Source organism: Danio rerio, chromosome 3, assembly GCF_052040795.2.
Source record: "Danio rerio strain M-AB ecotype USA chromosome 3, GRCz13ab, whole genome shotgun sequence".
Classification (NCBI taxonomy): Eukaryota; Metazoa; Chordata; class Actinopteri; order Cypriniformes; family Danionidae; genus Danio; species Danio rerio.
The window spans coordinates 60,647,006-60,666,584 of record NC_141023.1 but is presented as its reverse complement, the minus strand read 5'-3'; the positions used below and the strand labels follow the sequence as shown (position 1 = coordinate 60,666,584).

Here is a 19,579-nt window from a genome sequence, read left to right as displayed (position 1 = left end):
ATTTGGTGTGTGCCTACTGAGCTGGATAGATATGTCAAGAAATGGGCTGTGAGCTCAGTGAACTACGTGAGTTACTCTCAGATCAGTGTAAAAGCCTCTCCAGAGCTCCATCTGTACACGGAGCAGCGAGCTGGAGAGAGAATCGAGAGTACTTGTGAAATCACATCTTTCTTTTGTCATGTCATTTAAGCCGTTCTGCTTCAGCAGGGAGAACGATTATGTAAGTGTAACTTTCACATCCGAGAAAGAGCATGAAAGACGACATTAAAAAGAAGTTTAGATTGTCCTTGTTTGATTATTTTGATGTATATTGGAGCAAATCGGCTTCTGAAATAAGAGAAAAAGGGGATGGGGCTTAATTCGGTCCTTCATTGGATTATCCAACGCTATCTCAAGGCAATTCGTAACTTTTTGATTTAGTGGCTAATTCGTATGAACGAATATGATCTCATTCATACAATTTATATGATTTGCTTATCCCAATGGTTGGGTTTAGGCCTCATTTTTATTTACGTACGACTTAACTCGTATGAATTTGTACAAATTAGCCACTAAACTGACGAAACAAAAAATACTTACGTTTCCACGTGAGATCAGGCTAGATCAGGGGTCGGCAACCCGCGGCTCTAGAGCTGCATGCGGCTCTTTAGCGCTGCCCCAGTGGCTCCCTGGAGCTTTTTCAAAAAATGTTTGAAAACGGAAAAAGATGGGGGAGGTAAATATATTTTTGTTTTAATATGGTTTCTATAGGAGGACAAACAATCTTAACGTTTTCCAATGCTGTAAAAGTGTGTAGAATATTTATTTTCAACATTTCTGTCAACGAAGATTTGCGTCATAGCCTGCGACACACGGAATAGGCAGGTGGCTGTTGTAAACTATCCGGCGGCTGTGTGATGCGCCATGGAGCGTAAGCTGTCTTTGCCAAAGATGTACAGCGGGGCACGCTCTCTCATTTTCCCTCCCTGAGAGAATTCAAAGAAGCCCATCCCGATCACTCACTCAACGGTGATTATTTACAAGGTGCGATCGTTGATATGCAAACTGCATTTGGGAGCAGATTTTGCGAGTGGCGAAAGGAAAAAACGAGACTGTCTTTCCTTGTCACACACCCCTGGAGATTGACTCTTCCTTGTTGAGCACATTCCCAGTAAGGGGCACGTTCATTTTGATGTTGTTTTTTGGAATCCTCAAAATAAAAAACATCAAAAATCTGATTTCTTTACTGCATTTCTTTAATTTCATCAAAGCAAAACATAATGCATTAATATTGTAATGAAGTTAAACTTGAACATTAAACATAATTCATTAATATTGTAATGAAGTTAAACTCGAACATTAAACATAATTCATTAATATTGTAATTAAGTTAAACTTGAGACGGCATCGTACAACAGAGTAGTCACGTGGTGCGTCATTCTCTACAGGATGCACTGCAGGGAAATGAACATTTAATCATGAAGGCTCAGTATGTATTTGTAGCCAACTAAATCATTTTTATAGTAGGCTAATATAGGTAATATAAATACATACAGCATGTGTTGCCTTCATTATAAGGCTTATATAAGGCTTTTAATTTTTTGCGGCTCCAGACATATTTGTTTTTGTTTTTTTTTGGTCCAGTATGGCTCTTTCAACATTTTGGGTTGCCGACCCCTGGGCTAGATTATTAGATGTCAGCCCCTTTCACACAATATATATATTGTAAATATCAAGAAAATATCTGGAACAACTTTACCGATAAATTTAAATATGTGCTGTTCACACACACTGTAAAAAAATGTAAAATAACGTACGTTAAATTACAGAAATTTACCGTAAAATAATGTACTGTATATGAAATTACAGAAATTTAGCAGAAACTTTAATTTAAGGAAGTTTCTGTAATTTAATATACGTTATTTTACTGTATATTTCTGTAATTTAACGATCATTATTTTACTTATTTTTTTCGCCACCCCAGCTGTCGGAAATAAACCATAAATTTACAGATTTTTTTTACAGTGCAGGCTAGAATGTTCCGAGATTTTTCCAGAAAGGACCATTCACACATTCATTCCAACACTGTAAAAAAAATAGGGGGACACACGATTCCTTCATGTGGTCTTAACACAAATCTATTAAGTTACCTTAATTGTTTTTACAAATTTAAGTTGATTGAACATAAAACAATTAAGTTATCCCACAAAAACTTTCAAGAATTATGTTGATTCAGCTCATTTTAAGTAGTTAGAACAAGCAGCTAAAATACTTTTTTTAAATGAAAATACCATTAAATACTGAGATCATTACCCAGGAATGAGCACTAAACGACTGAGCTTGTATTAAACATGAAGGGGGTCAGTCTTTTTTATTGATGATTTCTCTTTTATTTAAAACTTTAGCATTCATGTAGCTGTTTTTTTTTCAGAGATAGACCGAATAACAAGGAAAAAATCTGCTAACGTTACCATTCGACAGAAGTGCTAACTGCAGATGAAAACAGCTTTGACATTAAGTTTCCCTCACACTTCCGAGCACAGGGTCTTCGTGACTTGATTCAACCGTGATCTGCTACAGTGTTTGTCTTCCTCCTTTTCTTTCTGCAGTGTTTGTGGGCGGGGCGGGGGTTTTCAATTTTCACGGGTCTGCGCGTGCAACAAAAATGGGCAGGGCTTGAGTTCCGTTTCGACGTCATGCCAACACTGCTAAAGATTCGTTACATCGGCGATTCATTTGAACCACTCTGAGTCGACTCTTTTATAGATAAATCAGAAGTTTTAAACATGGTGCACTTTCAAATTTAAGCCTTAGCTGGATATTTCACCTCACCTAGAGCTGTGTTACACACTGCATGGAAGGTCATTTTCAAAAACCTCTTAAATACTTGCTTTTATTTTCTATTGCATTCATATTTCTTCAAAATTTTGATTTAGATAAGCTGATATTATTGTTATTGTTTTAGGAGAGGCACTGTGGCCCAGTGGTTAGCATGTTCGCGTGGGTTTCCTCCGGGTGTTCCGGTTTCCCCCACAGTCCAAAGACATGCGCTGTTGGTAAACTGAATAAACTAAATTGGCCAAAGTGTACAGTATGTGTGAATGAGAGAGTCTATTGGTGTTTCCCAATACTGGGTTGTGGCTGGAAGCGTATCCGCTGTATAAAACATTTGCCAACATAGTTGGCGGTTCATTCCGCTGTGGTGACCCCTGATAAATAAGGGACTAGGCTGAAAAAAAAAGATAAATATTAATATTTTCAGGTCACAAGTGGTTGCGTAAACATTTCACTGCATATCATACTATGACTCTGTATGTGACAAATAAAATTTAAATTTGATTTAAAGAACAAAATGTACAAATATCCCCAAACAAACATGATATTAATTAAATATTGTAATCATTTTTGGCATAAAATAAAAAATAAAAATAAAAATTGCATACAATGTATTTCTGGCTAATACCAAAAATACAATTTTGTGGGCCTATAAAGCCGAATCATAATTATTACATGATTTATAAAGTCATGGCATATGCACATTCATGAGAGGCTTGATATTATACTCGAGTGTCCTATGGATTACCATCATCAAGGCTGTGTGTGCTTTTTGGAGCGACAATAACATTCTGTTGCATTATACTGTATGAGCTTGAGTGTATTCATTTGGCTGCACTAAATTAGCTTTACTGCATACTACTTCTGCATATGCTCTTAAAATGACTTTTATAAAAACAAATAAGAGCAGCATGAGAGAGTTCAGAGAAAAAAAAAATCTCGTTCATCATACAGTATATTTTAAACAGCCTATAAAAGAACACTATCTAACCAAGAGGAAGAAAGAGGACGTGTTTAAAGTGCTCATTTTAAACACTTCTCACTAATGGCTTGAAAGACAGTCCGCGTCCAGCCTCAGAGGAGTCCGGTAATGAAAATATCAATATGCTCAAAGGCTTCATAGAAAGAAAAGCACTGAGAATCGCTGGGGACTTGACAGATCATTTGTTCCAATTAAATACATGTGTAAAAAATCAAAGCTGCGCGGACGCTCTGAAAGTCAGATGCAGGAACGCAATGATACGACTGTGACTCACAAAGTCTGTTTGAGGCTCCGTTTCAACTGATACTTCTGTACAAAATCATTAAGAAGTTAATTAAAGGCATCACAGGCTGATTGGAAATACACGGTTCATCCAACAATATTGTGAATCCCCCAAAACGTACTTCCACATATGTTTGACTGCAGTTTCTAGGTAAAATGAACGCTATGGGGCAGCATGATGGCAACATTTTTTGCTCCTTTTCACACTAATGATATTTACAGGGACATATTATCAAGGACTAAAGGATTGTTTTTGTGTAGTTCTTAACACAACACCTAATTAATACCACAAAACCAACTTAAATCTGTCTATCAGATATTACCTTGAAGAGAAAGGTTATTAGTATAGGTGACCATAGGTCAAGGTGGACACCAGAGACATGTGGAGTCCCACAAGGCTCGATTCTGGCACCTCTCCTGTTCAACCTTTGTATGCTCCCTCTGAGCCAAATAAAGAGAAATAACCAAATCTCCTACCACAGCTATGCTGATGACACTCAGATCTACTTAGAGTTACTGCCTAATGACTACAAGCCCCATAGACACTCTCTGCCAATGCATTGATCAAGTTAACAGTTGGATGTGCCAAAACTTTCTTCAATTAAAGAGAAAACTAAAGTCATTGCATTTGGGAACAGAGATGCGTACCTTGACTCTAAGGGTCAAACAACAAAAAAATAAGGTCAAGAATCTTGGTGTTATTCTGGACACTATCTAGCACACTATCATCTCAAAAACATTGCAAGAATTAGATCCTTTGTTTCTAGTAAAGACTTAGAGAAACTTGTTCATGCTTTTATCAGCAGCAGGATGGATTACTGTGGACTCCTCACTCGCCTTCCTAAAAAGACAGTCAGACAGTAGCAGCTAATCCAGAACGGATTCTGACCAGAACCAGAAAATCAGAGCACTTCACACCTGTCCTCAGGTCTTTACACTGGCTCCCAGTAACATTCGGAATAGATTTTAAAGTATTATTACTTGTCTATAAATTACTAAATGGCCTAGGACCTCAATACATTACAGATATGCTCACTGAATACAAACCTAACTGATAACATAGATAATTAGAATCAAGTAAATTGGAAATTACAAGAGTTCAGTCAAAGCAGGGTGAATCGGCTTACAGCTAAGATGTCCCCCGCTGCTTGATCAGCTTCTAGAAATGATCAGATCAGATGTGCTCCAACATTAGGCACATTCAAATCAAGACTTAAAATGCATCTGTTTAGCTGAATGAGCACTGTGCTACGTCCAACAGATCACACTATTATGTCTTTTTCTGAAGGGCCAGTGAGGAGTCCATTACAGTAATCCACTCTGCTGCTGATAAAAGCATGAACAAGTGTCTCTGTCCTCAAAGAGTCCTCACTGGGAACAAAGCAACAGACTCTTGCAATGTTTTTAAGATTGTGATGATTTAATTACTGCTTTGACATGACTACTGAAATTCATATCTCACTCCAGAATAAAACCAGGATTCTTGAGCGAGGGGATTTGTCATTGAAGTGTGCAGTGTTTGTGCAGCGAAATGTACCCAGCACAACATATTTTATGTTTCACAAAAATGTAGGCTGAGCCACATATTTACAATAAACCTGGGTTGATTAAAGACCTGAGAAGGTATAAACAATTGTTATCATTTAAACATTAAATGAAATTAAATGTCGTGGTTACATCCATAAACATGATCACTGTGTAAATAAACAGAAATATACAGCAACACCTAAAAGTCAAGTTATTGTTGGTATTTGCTTTACTTTTTGCAGTGAGAAAGCATAAAAATAAACAAAATAAATAAACAAACAAATAAAATAAAATAAAATAATAAAATAAAATAAAATAATAAATAAATAAAATAAAATAAAATAAAATAAAATAAAATAAAATAAAATAAAATAAAATAAAGGCAGTGGCGCAGTAGGTAGTGCTGACGCCTCACAACAAGAAGGTCGCTGGTTCGAACCTCGGCTCAGTTGGCGTTTCTGCGTGGAGTTTGCATGTTCTCCCTGCCTTCGCATGGGTTTCCTCCGGGTGCTCCGGTTTCCCCCACAGTCCAAAGACATGCGGTACAGGTAAATTGGGTAGGCTAAATTTTCCGTAGTGTATGAGTGTGTGTGTGTGTGTGTGTGTGAATTGTGTGTGTGCATATTTCCCAGAGATGGGTTGCAGCTGGAAGGGCATCCGCTGCGTAAAAACTAGCTGGATAAGTTGGCAGTTCATTCCGCTGTGGCGACCCCGGATTAATAAAGAGACTAAGCCGAGAAGAAAATGAATGAATGAATGAAAATAAAATAAAATAAAATAAAATAAATAAAATAAAATAATAATAAAAATAAAAAAATAACTGATTCAATTAGTCTATTATGTAAATGTTTTCACAATGTTTTTCTCATTCCATTAGGCTGATTAATAGATCTCTACGAACGTCAATTTTCATCATGAGAGCCTCCATTCTCTACAGCTCAACGAGACAGTCAAGAAAAACTAACATTAGATGCATTACAAAGAAGGTAAACAAATCACATCTAGAGAGCAAAACATACAGTTGAGGCCTTTTTTTGTTCTACCAAGTAGTTAACATGGCACAGTGGCTCAGGGGTTAACACTGTCACCTCAAATCAAATCAAATCACTTTTATTGTCACCTCATCAGCAGCACGTGTGCTATGATGAGTGAAAAGCTTGCAAATACAGTGCAAATACAACGACAGTGCAAAATACAGAGAGTGCAAAATACAGACAGTGCAAAATACAACAACATACAACAACATACTCCCAAAAAATATAGGACAATGTAAAATTAGCGAGAAGGTTGCTGGTTCGAGTCTTGGCTGGGCCAGTTGGCATTTCTGTGTGAAGTTTGCATGTTCTCTCCGTGTTCATGTGCGTTCCACCAGGAGATCCGGTTTCCCCCTCAGTCCAAAGAGCTGCGCTATAGGCGAATTCAGTAAACAAAATGGACCACAGTGTATGAGTGCGTGTATGAACGTGAGAATGAGGGTTTCTCAGTAGGCACTGGGTTGTGGCTGTAAGGGCATCTGCTGTGTAAAGAGTAGTTGGCAGTTCATTCCAATCGAGTCTGGCTGCAGATTTCCACTTGCACCTCCAGGCTTGCAAGCTCAGATTTACACGCTCAGGCAACCGCGCTTCTTCTGCAAGTGACGCCATTTACAATCGCCACCTGTGTCCGCTTGCATGAAAGTCCTTTGGTAATTTAACTTATGGGTGTCCCTGAGGCGGAAAAATCTCTGAGGTAACGAATTTCATTAAGGTCGTTGCAACAAACTTCTTATCTGTCACCCTTACCCGAGTGCCTTTTTATCTAAGTGTTTCACTGTGGTTTCTGACAACATACAATGTCGGGTGCCACAGTTGCTATATACGTAAACAGATCGTAACGAACCAAGAATGCTTGCCTTACAACAGCTCAGCAGTAATGTTACACATCATCTGTGCCGCTTTCTTTCAGTTAAGCAAGTCGAGACGTTCCCTTATAGAGTCGATCTTGACATTATGTTTGGAGAACCTATTGGATCATGTAGAGACTGCTGAAGCTGCGCTGCAACTGTGATTTCATACGGATGCACTCCTGCGCAGACGTGCTAACTTATCAAAAATAGCTATAACGAATAGCTTCCCAAGTCGTTCAGGAATCATTGCAGTAAGTCTATAATGTGTATCTGTAAGTTGTACTACAACTCCTTGAAATGTTTCAAATAAAAACTAAAATTCAAATTTGCCTGGTGTTTGTGGAAGAATACCTTGTGTGTATATTAAGGCTGATATTTAGTTGATATAAATCAGTGGTTCTCAAACTTTTTTCAAGTACCACCTCAGAAAAAAATTGTCTCTCCAAGTACCACCAAAATGAGCAGGATTGAAAAACAGTAGCGTAGTAGGTCCAGTAAAGCAGCTACAACTCTGCACAGTTAAAAAACGTGGCAGAAATATAGTCTATATGTCATATATGGCATATTATTTACATAATTTTTGTAAATTTTAAAATGTGTGTAGCATGTACATGACATATTTCATTTCTCTGCGTACCACTAGAAGGAAGCCTGCGTACCACTAGTGGTACAGGTACCACAGTTTGTGAACCACTGATATAAATAATACAGCCTGTTCTCACGAGAAAACGTAAGTATTTTACGTTTTGGCAGTTTAGTGGCTAATTCGTACGAGTTCAGTCGTAAGAAAATGCATGATTTTAAAAAGGAGGCGTGGCACCTAACCCCACCCCTAAACCCAACCGTCATTGGGGGATACGCAAATCGTAGTAAAATGTAAAAATTAGATCGTACGAATTTGTACGAATTAGCCACTAAATGAAAAAGTTACGAATTGCCGTGAGATTGTGTTGAAATAATAAGCTTTGCTGGAATGAATGTTAATAGTAGCCTGCTTTGGTAAATTCACAGCATATAATCATATGATTAGTATACTAACTACTTTTCTGTCATGTTGTACAACGTAAGTAGGCTACTTAGAATTATTTGACAACGTCGTCACTGGCAACGCAAACACACTGGAAACTTACTTTTGGTTTGTTTGTGTTGATTTAAAGTGACGTGACAGGTGGAGGTGTCGATTGTAAATGACGTCACTCGCATAGGAAGCGTGGGTGCCTGAGCGTGCAAGTCCGAGAGTGCAAGCCTGAAGATGCAAGTTCATCTCTGTAGCCAGACCCTGTTCATTCCGCTGTGGCAACCCCTAAGTTCCCCTAACCCTTAAGTTCCAACTAAGCCGAAGGAAATTAATAACAGCTAACATGTTAAAAACTATCTAGCAAAACATTTTTGTAAAGAGTCACACTCATAAACAGCTATTTGTGAATTTGGTTACAAATAAACGGAGGGCATATGAGCAAGGACGAATGGCCAAACGGGTTCACAAAGGAAAATAAATGAGTTATTTCACTGGCTGCCTCGTCATTACGCCCACCTACAGACCCAGTGTACATTTACTTAAAAATTCAGCACAATGGAGCTCCAAACACCCAGAACCCACGTCATCCGAAGGCAAAGCCGGCACATCTTCCAGTGAAATTAAAGAGCGCATATAAAACTGCAGCTTTAAATAAGCGCGGAGAGGCTTTAGCTGTGAGTCTGGAGGGTTGTAGTATCAGCCAAAGCAAGATAAAGAACGAGGGCAGTGGAGAAAAGAGATGTGAAATGAGCAGTGTTCAGATGATGGCAGGGTCGGGTGGATGCTGAGATGGAGCCTGCGGTCGCAGCACATGCTCACACCAGGAGGACAAGAGCTTATGAGACCCTCTGACTCACACGCACACACATGCAAACACACACACAGGCACCAACAGACAGAAAATAGAAATGTAGAATTTGACAATACAAAGAGCTATTTCTGACCAATTTAAAGGCCGATCACACTCAACGCAATCTTCTGTTCTGAGAATGTAAGGCGCACCGCACTGCCTTATGTTGTTGACAAGACAAAAAAGAAGTGCACTGCGCTTTTTATGTCGCTAGGCAACCGCTGAATCACCTGCGTGTTATTTAATAATATTGTGATATTCACGATTTCTGAAGTCATACGGCTCCAAATAACATGAAAAACAAGGTTGTTGCTAGATCGGATATGGTTGCGGCCCAAAGTTAATAAGAATAATTTATATTATTTACTATATTTCACATTTACTGTATTTTATTAGGCGACGCATCGACACAGTAGGTAGTGCTGTCGCTGGTTTGAGCCTTGGCTCAGTTGGCGTTTCTGTGTGGAGTTTGCATGTTCTCCCTTTGTTTGCGTGGGTTTCCTCCGGGTGCTCCGGTTTCCCTCACAGTCCAAAGACATGCGGTACAGGTGAATTGGGTAGGCTAAAATGTCCGTAGTGTATGAGTGTGTGTGTGTGATTGAGTGTGTGCGAAGCCCAGAGAAGGGTTGTGGCTGGAAGGGTATTCGCTGCGTAAAAACATGCTGGATAAGTTGGCAGTTCATTCCGCTGTGGTGACCCTGGATTGATAAAGGGACTAAACCGACAAGAAAATGAATGAATGAATGGTGTATTTTATTAAAGTCTACACCCACCCCAACCCTAAAACCAACCATCACAGTAACGTTAAAAGCAGTAGTTGTCATTCATTCATTCATTTTCTTGTTGGCTTTATTAATCCCTTTATTAATGCGGGGTCGCCACAGCGGATTAAACCGCCAACTTATCTAACACATGTTTTACGCAGCAGATGCCCTTCCAGCCGCAACCTATCTCTGGGAAACATCCATCCACACACACTCCTTCACACACATACACTACGGACAATTTAGCCAATCCAGTTCACCTGTACCACATGTCTTTGGACTGTGGGGTAAACCGGAGCACCCGGAGGAAACCCATGCGAAAGCAGGGAGATCATGCAAACTCCACACAGAAACGTCAAACCAGCGATCCAGCGACCTTCTTGCTGTGAGGCGACAGCATTACATACTGCGCCTCGGCTCAGTTGACGTTTCTGTGTGGAGTTTGCATGTCCTCCTTGCGTTTGTGTGGGTTTCCTCCGGGTTGTCCAACGTCAATGTCCAACATCAGATAGATGTTGCATTTTGGTCACTTTCCAACGCGACCTAAAATCAACCAAATATCAACATCTATTAATGTTACAGCTTGATGTTGTGTGAACGTTACCACTGTGATGTCTATCAGACGTTAGATTTTGGTTGCCATACCTGACGAATAAATGTCAGTATTTGACGTCAATAAGACGTTGGCTTAGGATATTGGCTCGACATTGGATTTTGGTCACCAACGCAACTTAAAAATAACCAAATATCAACGTCATTTGACGTCGTTATTAGACATCAAAATAAAGCACTTCGAATTTTGGTCACCCGACATCATGACCTAAATCTAACCTAAATTTAACGTCTTATGATATTGTGTGCCTGCTGGCATAATATATCGTTTAACTTGATTTTCTTATTTTGAAACTTGATAACTCATGGACAACTTCGGATGTTGTTACATGGGCCGGTGCAGCATGAACATTCTACTGAAGTTCTCCTTTTCATGTTTCACACACACAAAAAAAACTGCTATGATGTAAGTACGAGCTTTCTTTGCTTAATTGGCAAAGGTCCAAAGAGCAAAATCTGTGCTGCTGGCCTGCCAGCTGTCATAATAATCGGACTGCACAAACTCGCTCATGTCGAAACTTCCACTCTTAGCAGAAATTACAGCCATTAAAACAACCACAACAAGCATATCAGCATAATAAGCCTCTCCTTAATGTGGTTTAGAGGCTAATGTGAGGCTAATCTAGTCAAGGGTTAACAGAAAACACGCAGAAAACAGGCCTTGCGTGGGTTTTTCTGGATGTCTGAGTAAGCAGCACTCAGGGGACATGAATGGGCCAGTAGTTCATCCCACAGCACACACATACAGGCATACAGATCTTAACAAACACAACCGATGACAGCCTGTGCGAGTGAAATAAATAAAGCCATTTACTCACATCTGTGTCTGGGCCCTTATCGGCCCCTGGACAGGAGAAGGACACAAACTCATGGCACCTTTTGTGGACCACAAAACAGCACACTGCGGGTGAGAAGAAAAGGAAATTAGAGAAAACTGTTTCATAAATAAATAGAAAAGCCATACATCAAACCAAAGATCAGTTTGTCATTGAAGATTCCTTTCATTTTAAAAAAATGCCACTTATATTTTAGTGTCCCTGCTGAAAAAATCCAGCTTAAACCGGCTTAGGATGGTTGGCCAACCAGCCTGGTTTTAGAGGGGTTTTGGCCACTTCCAGGCTGGTTTTCAGCCATTTCCATCCTGGTCTTAGCTGGTCAGGCTGGAAAGTGACCCGCTAAAACCATCTAAAACCAGCTTGACCATCCTGGTTTAAGCTGGACATAGCTGGTTTTGGCTAGGTTTTAGGCTGGTCAAGCTGGTTTTAGCTGGTCATCTCCCAGCCTGTCCAGCTAAAACCAGGCTGGAAGTGGCCAAAACCCCTCTAAAACCAGGCTGGTCGACCAGCTAAAACCAGCCAACCATCCTAGGCTGGTTTAAGCTGGATTTTTCAGCAGGGGTTACATTAGTCTTTACAGTTTTTTTCAAACTGCTTACACACGTTTTCAAAACAGTGTGCCCTTTTTTTCAAAACTTTTACATACAATTGTAAAAACTGCACACAGAAAATGCAAAATGCCTCACATTTCCTTCAAAATGTAACACTGCATTTAAAATGCCATAAACACACGTTAGAATGAAGCATTAGCACCAAATGGCAAATGCGTCTTTCATGATATAACACTTTTGGATATAGCATGTCAACACTGTTGTTCTATATCTAAAGCTCTTTGCTCTTTAGGCTTCTATCTACATTCCAGTACAATGTTCTACAGTGAGAGTAATCTGCTGAGAAGAGTAACAGGTACACTGTGAACAGATAATATTTACAGTTTTTCCCAATTCATTCTTTCATTCATTCATTCTCTTGTCAGCTTAGTCCCATTATTAATCCGGGGTCGCCACAGTGGAATGAACCGCCAACTAATCCAGCAAGTTTTACGCAGCGGATGCCCTTCCAGCCGCAACCCATCTCCAGGAAACATCCACACACACTCATTCACTACGGACAATTTAGCCTACCCAATTCACCTGTACCGCATGTCTTAGGACTGTGGGGGAAACCGGAGCACCCGGAGGAAACCCACGCGAACGCAGGGAGAACATGCAAACTCCACATAGAAACGCCAACTGAGCCGAGGCTCAAATGAGCGACCCAGCGACCTTCTTGCTGTGAGGCGACAGCACTACTTACTGCACCACTGCTTCGCCTTTTTCCTGATTGTTTACACACATTTACTTGTACTTCTGACGCAATGACTATAACATGTGACTGATGCACCAACCCCCTGAACCAATTCTGCTAAACTACAAGCACAATTCCGGCTTTACACTCAAATTGCAATTTTAAAACACCCTTTTTAAAAACACTACACACAATTCTCTGCATTTGGCACAGTTTTCATGCAGGAAATCTCTTGTTTTCACAAGGAACACACTGTCATTCAGGGTGCTTTCACACCTACACTTTTGTTTCGGAACGTGTCTTGTTTGCCCAGTTAGCGCGGTTCGATTGGCATATGTGAACAGGGCAATCGCGCTCTGTTCCGCACCAAAGTAATCGCTCCGAGATCGGTTGAATGAGGTGGTCTCGGCTCGATTGAAACGAACCCTGGAGCGGTTCGATTGCAGTGAGAAAGCGATCCGATCCAAGTGCGGTTATATCACAGTGTTTTATGGATATGTAATAGGCTTACGGCTATATGAAAAGAGAATTATGAGTTTGGCGGGAAGTTTCGCGAGTCTCCGGATGCCCGCAAACGAGTGATGATCTCCCGGTAATCTCGCGTCTCTTTCCCAGTCCTCAAATAGGCATCGTCGCGCACCCTTCTCACCCCTCCCCACCGCATCTCTCCTCAGACACATCGCGCGCGCGCACCCTGTCAATCACCATCAAACCACCACCTCTCCTGATACCTTAGCGGGACACTGCAAAATAAACCCTGACACTCTGACCAATGTGAGGAGAGTTTACTCGCACGTGACTTGTTTTAGCTATTTTGGTCCGTTTAGAAACTTTGCAATGTGAAAGCGAACCGCTCCAAGAGCAAAGAGCAACAATGTAACATTTTTAATCTCTGTTTCGGAACAACTGAATCAATCCACAGGTGTGAAAGCACCCTCAGAATTGTAAAGTCAGTTATCCTACTTTGCATACCAACTCATCATATGAAAACACCTGTCACACAGAATTGCAATTTAGGAAACAGAGCTCAACTTTTTCACAACTGTTTCACTGCCAACGACGTCTTTTATTTGTTTATTTCTCAAACCTTTTGAGGACAGGTTGTGTGATGAGTCCTTGATCAGATTCCAGCTGTGTGTGTGTAATCATAGGTGAACCGGAACAGGTGTGAGTGAGGTGCATGACAGGATTTGTAGTTCATATGGTGACAGGATCGTAGTCCGAGTGAAACCGAATGTTTACCAGTAATCTGCAAGCCTGGATCACAGGTGATTGTGACTGATGATGTACAAGAGGCATCATTGAGGGAAAACATATTGTTTTCTCAGCTTTTATTTACATTTAAACACAAACTTTAAGCTAGAATTTGCCAGGTGTATGAATAATTTTGCACTTGACTGTATATGAAATAAAACATTGACAAAAAAAAACTAAAAACATTCATCAATAATTGCCATTGGTCAGATCCTATTGCTTTTATGGTATTTTAATGCCGCATCCTAATAAATGTATCAAGCCGGTTTGTTTCGGTTATAGTTACATGACTATAAAAAAATCTAAATAATGGAAAAATAAATATCAGAAACATTCTACAAACTATTTTTTCCTACAAACCAGTTGTTTGTGCTGATTAATATCCATGCACAAGAATACACTAATTTATTGTTGTATAACTGTCACATGGGCCCTGTTTTGTGTTGTTCCCTTTGTTCTGCTCCCCGCACATCATTAGTTTCCATGACATTTCATTAATCACCACAGGTATTAGTTTTCAGTTCATTTATTCTCCCTGTGTTCAAATCAACTCAGCGTTTACTCTCCCTCAAGTGGTTGTAAACCTTTATGCGTTTTTTTTTTTATAAAAAAGAAGTTATTTTGAAGAAAGGTGATTAACTGTAGCCATTGACACCTATAAAATGTTTAAAGGTCCCATGAAGTGCTTTGAAATGTGCATTTTTTATTCAATGTTTGACCTAATCTCAATTGAAGATTGGAACATAGAGTAGCCTCTCCCCTATAACCCTATCAGATGTGTGTATTGAATAGCTGATCCTTTTGTGTGAGCATTGACCATTATCAAAGAGCATTGGAGATGACACTCTGTTGCTATTTGTAAAACAGACAAGCCATTCTAGAGTGAAAATTCCAATAGAACAACAGCACGCATAACTAACGTTAGACAGAATGAATTAAATTATTAGGGTAAATATTAAATCAAATTTTATAAATTCATACACCCCCATTGAAAAGTAACATTTTAAACCATATCTCTAAGAAAAGAAAACAATTTTCAAAATGTTGACAAGACATTGACAAGAAAAGTTGAATATAATCTGTTTAATTTATGACATGAGAGTATGACTATAAAATAACCTGAATTACTATTTTTTTTATTTATTAAAATTAGGGTGATTCAAAAATGAGGTAAAAAAGGGGGTAAATTGAGCTTTGAAAAATAAAATGAAATTTTGCTAACAAAAATAAAGAACTGCAAATACAAATCAAGTAGTGCAAAAAGTATTGTTTTTGTTTTTTTTTTTTGCAATTTTTTAAAAATATACATATATTTGCTTTAAAAAAAAAAATCCAATATTGCCTTTACAAAACCCCTCAAGTCAATTGCAATGCTCATTTTGATTTGCTTTTCAGTCAACCCTGAGTTTGTGATGCTGTTTTCTTTTTGCTGCCACATTTTGTGGATTTCACTTTAGCCCCGTTTACACTGTCAGGTCTTGATGCCCAGTTCCGATTTGTTGCCTATATCTGATTTGTTCGCCTGTCTGTTTACACATTATATTAATTGAGACCCATATCCATGAATCGCTGTCATCAATCTAATCGAGATTAAGTAAAATACCTGAATCCTTTGTTTTTAGGGGAGCTGTTTAAATCGTCTAACAGTAAAACTAACTAATCAAAATGAGTGTTGCAACTGACTTGATTTTTTGTAAAGGCAATACTGAAAAAAATGTGCAAAAAAAAAAAAATAAAATAAAATAAATATATATATATATATATATATATATATATATATATACACACACACACACACACACACACACACACACACACACACACACACACACACACACACACATATATATATATATATATATATATATATATATATATATATTTTTTTTTTTTTTTTTTTTTTTTGTGCAATTTGCAATTTGCAATTTTTTTTTTGCACTGCTTCATTTTTTTATTTGCAGTTCTTTATTTTTGTTTAAAAAGTTCCTTTCTCAAAGCTCATTTTGCATTTGCATTTTTAAATAAAAATTTGCTCAATATTTAATTTTTTGTTAACAAAAAATTCTTGTTGAAAGTATAAATGGCCCTAGATTGACTCCATAGGACTTGTACTTGCAAAGTTTCCTATAGTCAGTTAAATATCTGTTGAAGGAGCGGTATCAACAGATATTAAGCAGACAGTCTACTAATACTCAAGAAGACCATCAAAATTTATATGGATTTGCAACATTCTTTCTAATACCTTCTTTTCTGTTATACATAAGAAATAAGCTTGGTCCCACTTTATATTAAGTGGCCTTAACTAATATGTACTTATACAGGAATTAATAGTTTGTTACAATGTACTAATTGTGTAAATACATGTATTTACTGTGTACTTATGCTTGATTAAATACATGTATGTAATTACATCTGTAATTAACTTTTGTAATCACATTTGTAAATAGACTGTGGACCATCCCTTTCACCTTAACCCACCCTTAAACCTACCCAGGCCACCAAACCTGTCCATAACCCAACCTCTATCCCAACTCAAAAGCACCACAAGTGTTCTCAAATACATTATAAACACAGTAAGTACATTGTATTTTTTTTTTTTTTTGATGTAAGTACATAGTAGTTAAGGACACTTAATATAAAGTGGGACCGTATCTAGTCTGATAGATCTGTGAGTGTGACACACACACATTTAAAAAAACATCCCCTACTCTTCAATAATGGATTTACAGCTATATTCTTTCTGACTTTCTTTCAGATGAAACATTGCTCTGAGAGTCCTGAAGGAGACACACATGCTGCATGGTGTTTGCAGAGCGGCTCCCAGAAGCCAACAATTTCCACATCAATCTGTAAGACACACTGTAGCCCACTGCTGCTTTGGGCAGATCGATTTCAAGCTTTATGAGCCATTCTGACTCAATAGCGCTTTTGTTCCAGAACCAACTAACAATGAAATGTTTTTAAAAGGATCATGTCTAGGAGTGTAACGCTTCACACAATTCATACTTCAGTATGGTTCGATACCACACAGTGGTGTCATGCTTCAGTATGTTTTGAAACAGGAAAAAGAAAGACAGTGTATAAAATGTCTGTGATTTCAATGCTAAAAACTGTAAAAAAAAATAAAATAAATAAATAAAAAAATAAAATAAAATATATAATATAAAAATCTTTAAAATATCTAGTCAAATTTTATTTTATTATTTACTTTCATCATGGCAAAGATAAAATAAATCATTTATTAGAAATGAGTTATTAAAACTGTTGTGATTAGAAATGTGTTGAAAAAAATCGTCTTTCCATTAAACAGAAATTGGGAAGAAAAAAAACTCTTTTCAGTAACTGCATTTTCTGTGGACACCACGGATCGGCTCTGTGTGACAGTGTTACCTTCAATGCAAACATCCTCTGGCTAACAGGACAGGGGTTTATGCAATGCCAAGAATTATGGTCTGGCTGAAATGGGTTAGTGAACAAAATAGCGTAATAAGGCTCAATTAATTTTAACAGTAAATAATCCATGGCTGTGACTGCAACTTCAGTCTTAAGCCTGGTTTACACTTCTGCACAAGTTTCTGGAGGGCACATAAATCTGCAGAAGTGAGAGCAGATAAGAAGGAGCAAAGCCAGAAGTCGCTTTGTAAGCAAACATCAGAGCTTTGAATTTGATGCGAGCAGCAACTGGCAGCCAGTGCAAACGGATGAGTAGCGGAGTGACATTTGCTCTTTTAGGTTTATTAAAGACCACTCGTGCTGCTGCGTTCTGAAGCAGCTGAAGAGGTTTGATAGAGTTAGCTGGAAGTCCGGCTAGTAGAGAGTTGCAATAATCCAGTCTGGAGAGAACAAGAGCTTGAACAAGGAGTTGAGCTGCATGTTCAGATAGGAAGGGTCGGACCTTTCTGATGTTATAGAGTGTAAATCTGCAAGATCGAGCAGTTCTAGAAATGTGGTCAGAGAAGTTTAGTTGGTCATCAATCGTTACTCCAAGGCTTTTCACCGTTTTGGATGCAGTAATGGTTGCCCCATCCATCTGGATTGAAAAGTTATGATGTAGAGTCGGGTTGGCAGAAACTTCAAGCATTTCGGTTTTAATTAGTTCAATTAGTTCAATATGCTTTAACCCATCACATTATTAAAAGAAAACACAATTATAAGAACTAAAAGCAAATGAAAAACAATATTCCCTGTTTAATGTGTCTTTGATGCAGTATTATATTTACATAGGACCCAACAGTGACACTAGAGGGAACTGAATACTGAATTTGTTTCAGCTACCAGTTCTTGAATTATGACACACTCAAATATACCAGCAAAAATGCACAGACTACTTTTGTGTTAGGGTTTACCAATGTATGGAGATACAATTCAAAAAAATGTTGATTGTTCAAACTACTTCAATCAATCAACCTTTATATATACAGCTATGTACCACAACCAAGGTTGACCAAAGTGCTTAACACAAGTAAAAGCAAATTATACAACACAACAAAAAAGTAGACAAAGCAAAACAATACAAGAAATATCAACAAACATTAAAACATATCGAAGTGTCAGTGCTATGAATTAAAAGCCCATTTAAACAAGTGGGTCTTAAGCTTGGCTTTAAAAAGTGGCAGTCAGTGATTGTATGAAGCTCAGTAGGAAGGGTATTCCAAAGTTGAGGACCTTCCACTGGGTGTAGTAGTGGCGCAGTAGGTAGTGCTGTCACAGCAAGAAGGTCGCTGGGTCGCTGGTTCGAGCCTCGGCTCAGTTGGCGTTTCTGTGTGGAGTTTGCATATTCTCCCTGCGTTCTTGTGGGTTTCCTCCGGATGCTCCAATATACCCCACAGTCCAAAGACATGCGGTATAGGTCAGTGGTCACCAAACTTGTTCGTGGAGGGCTGGTGTCCTGCAGATTTTAGCTCCAACCCTAATCAAACACACCTGAACAAGCTAATCAATGTCTTACTTGAAATACTTGAAACATCCAGGCAGGTGTGTTGAGGCAAGTTGGAGCTAAATCCTGCAGGGACACCGGCCCTCCAGGACCAGGATTGGTGACCCCTGGTATAGGTGAATTGGGTAGGCTAAATTGTCCGTAGTGTATGAATGTGTGTGGATATTTCCCAGAGATGGTTTGCAGCTGAAAGGGCATCCGCTGCGTAAAAACTTGCTGGATAAGTTGGCGGTTCATTCCAATGTGTTGACCCCGGATTAATAAAGAGACTAAGCCGACAAGAAAATGAATGAATGAAGGACCTGCCACTGTACAAGAGCGGTCACCCCACTGCTTGCATCTTGACTGAGGGACTTGAAGCAGAAGTTGGTGAGCAGATCGCAAAGCTCTGCTAGGTTTGTGAATGTGCAAAATTTCGCATAAATAAATAGAAGCAAAGCCACTGACGGCATTAAAAACAAACATCAAAAGTTTAAGATCAATTCTTAAATTTACAGGGAGCCAGTGGAGGGAGTGAAGAATTGGTGTAATG

At 38.7% G+C, this 19,579-nt stretch overlaps 1 protein-coding gene and 1 long non-coding RNA gene across 8 annotated transcripts in view; both read right to left on the bottom strand.

Annotated features, from left to right (window-relative positions):
- The window catches only part of prkcab (protein kinase C, alpha, b), a 624,299-nt gene that overhangs the window by 484,049 nt on the left and 120,671 nt on the right, over nucleotides 1-19,579 (bottom strand). For all 7 annotated transcript variants that reach the window (XR_015481359.1, XR_015481356.1, XR_015481355.1 and 4 more), the window contains exon 3: nucleotides 11,553-11,635. Coding sequence is in view for 2 of the 7 variants with exons in the window: in XM_087245281.1 (XP_087101407.1) it covers nucleotides 11,553-11,635 (83 nt within the window). In the remaining 5 variants the exon portion in view is untranslated. The remainder of the gene's footprint in view (nucleotides 1-11,552; nucleotides 11,636-19,579) is intronic.
- Nucleotides 738-5,843, bottom strand: LOC147846088 (uncharacterized). Its single transcript, XR_015481410.1, has 2 exons — nucleotides 1,739-5,843; nucleotides 738-1,656 (listed from the first exon to the last, which is right to left on the bottom strand). It is a non-coding gene; the product is annotated as an uncharacterized LOC147846088 (long non-coding RNA).